The sequence below is a fragment of the Symsagittifera roscoffensis genome, chromosome 3 (genome assembly GCF_963678635.1).
Source record: "Symsagittifera roscoffensis chromosome 3, txSymRosc1.1, whole genome shotgun sequence".
Classification (NCBI taxonomy): domain Eukaryota; kingdom Metazoa; phylum Xenacoelomorpha; order Acoela; family Convolutidae; genus Symsagittifera; species Symsagittifera roscoffensis.
In genome coordinates, this window is record NC_087064.1 from 62,696,851 (window position 1) to 62,698,384 (window position 1,534).

The 1,534-nt window shown below is 40.0% G+C and overlaps 1 protein-coding gene across 1 annotated transcript; it reads left to right on the forward strand.

Annotated features, from left to right (window-relative positions):
- Positions 1-714: 714 nt before the first annotated feature.
- On the forward strand, positions 715-1,534 carry LOC134841884 (splicing factor U2AF 35 kDa subunit-like). The gene has a single exon (XM_063857947.1). It carries the CDS (start codon positions 723-725, stop codon positions 1,422-1,424), a length of 702 nt encoding a protein of 233 aa, XP_063714017.1. The 5' UTR covers positions 715-722; the 3' UTR covers positions 1,425-1,534.

The window sequence follows — 1,534 nt, forward strand, 5'->3', positions numbered from 1 at the left end:
TGAGTTGAATTTAATTAATACCAAACTCGTTTTCAGATCATGAGAAGCTAAGAGTTGAGGGAAAAGGTTGTTCCATCTTCGATGGAGATGATGATTTTTATCTACTGAACAAAAGTATTAGTAATATAGTAAATAAGTAGTAGCCCTGTTGTTAGGAGTGACCTCGTGGTCTGGGGATACTGAGACCCAGCCATGAGCTCACTTTTTTTTGCATATAATTAAGTTAATCAGAGCGTTCTGATCGAAGCCGGAAACAGTAACGTTTTTTTTGCCGACCCGATGTTAGAAAGACCTCCAGAAGAACTGGCTTTGGCAGAGACGGTGAAAAGCATGTAAAGCTGTGTTTAGACGCTAGCCAGTCGTTTTAGAACCTAGCTTTATTTTCTGTCGATATGTACTTCCGGGCGAATGTTACAAGGGTAGAATTCAATTGAAGTTTCTCTAGATGCTTTAAAATGCCTGTGCACGGACCGTCGCATGACGGAAAGGATCATTTAAATTTACCCCTTTTTTAACCTAAAGTGATATAGTTTTTGACCGAGTGAACTACTCAAAATGACAGATATTGCCTACAATTTGGCATTAACTAAACAAGGTGCAAAATGCCGCCTAGTATAAATATTCGCTCTACTCCTTGAATACTATAAATGAATCTAAATTTCTCCTTTTTAATTAAAGTGTTGGGCAATTATTTGGGTTTTTCTCTCTGGTTTCAGAAGCTGATGGCGGAGCATTTGGCTTCTATTTTTGGAACCGAAAAAGACAAGGTTAATTGTTCTTTCTACTTCAAAATAGGAGCTTGTCGTCATGGTGATCGTTGCTCACGAATCCACAACAAGCCAACATTTTCGCAAACAATTGTATTGCCTAATTTATATCGTAATCCCCAAATGACGAACCCTGGAATGGGCGAAACTCGTCAATTTGATAAAACGGGAGTAACCGATCTTGAAATGCAAAAACATTTTGACGATTTCTTCGAAGATGTGTTTGTTGAATGCGAAGACAAGTATGGCGAGATAGAGGAGATGAACGTATGTGACAACCTGGGTGATCATCTTGTGGGAAACGTTTATGTGAAGTTTCGTTTTGAAGAAGACGCTGCGACAGCTGTTGAAGATCTAAACAACAGGTGGTTCAACTACATGCCTATTCACGCTGAACTCTCCCCGGTTACTGATTTCCGCGAGGCTTGTTGTCGACAATACGAAATGGGAGAATGTACACGAGGCGGTTTTTGCAATTTCATGCACTTGAAGCCTATCTCTCGGGAACTCCGAAGAGAATTATATGGGCGTTCAAAGAAAAGCAAGAAGCCTAAAAGTCGTTCAAAATCGAGAGAGCGACGGAGATCTAGAAGTCGCTCCGGAGGAAGACGTCGAAGGTCTAGATCCAGATCCAAGTCTGGTGGGAGAAGGCGATAGACAAGAAAAACAATTAACAGCAAACGGTGGCAATATGTGATATTATCTCGCTATAATTGATGTGATTTTTAAAGTTTCGTTCTTGACAAATTTAGTGTTCTGCAAACTAA

Bases quoted from the DNA above. Each gene is read 5' to 3' on its own strand.
- LOC134841884 (XM_063857947.1), top strand. From the start codon at position 723: ATGGCGGAGCATTTGGCTTCTATTTTTGGAACCGAAAAAGACAAGGTT.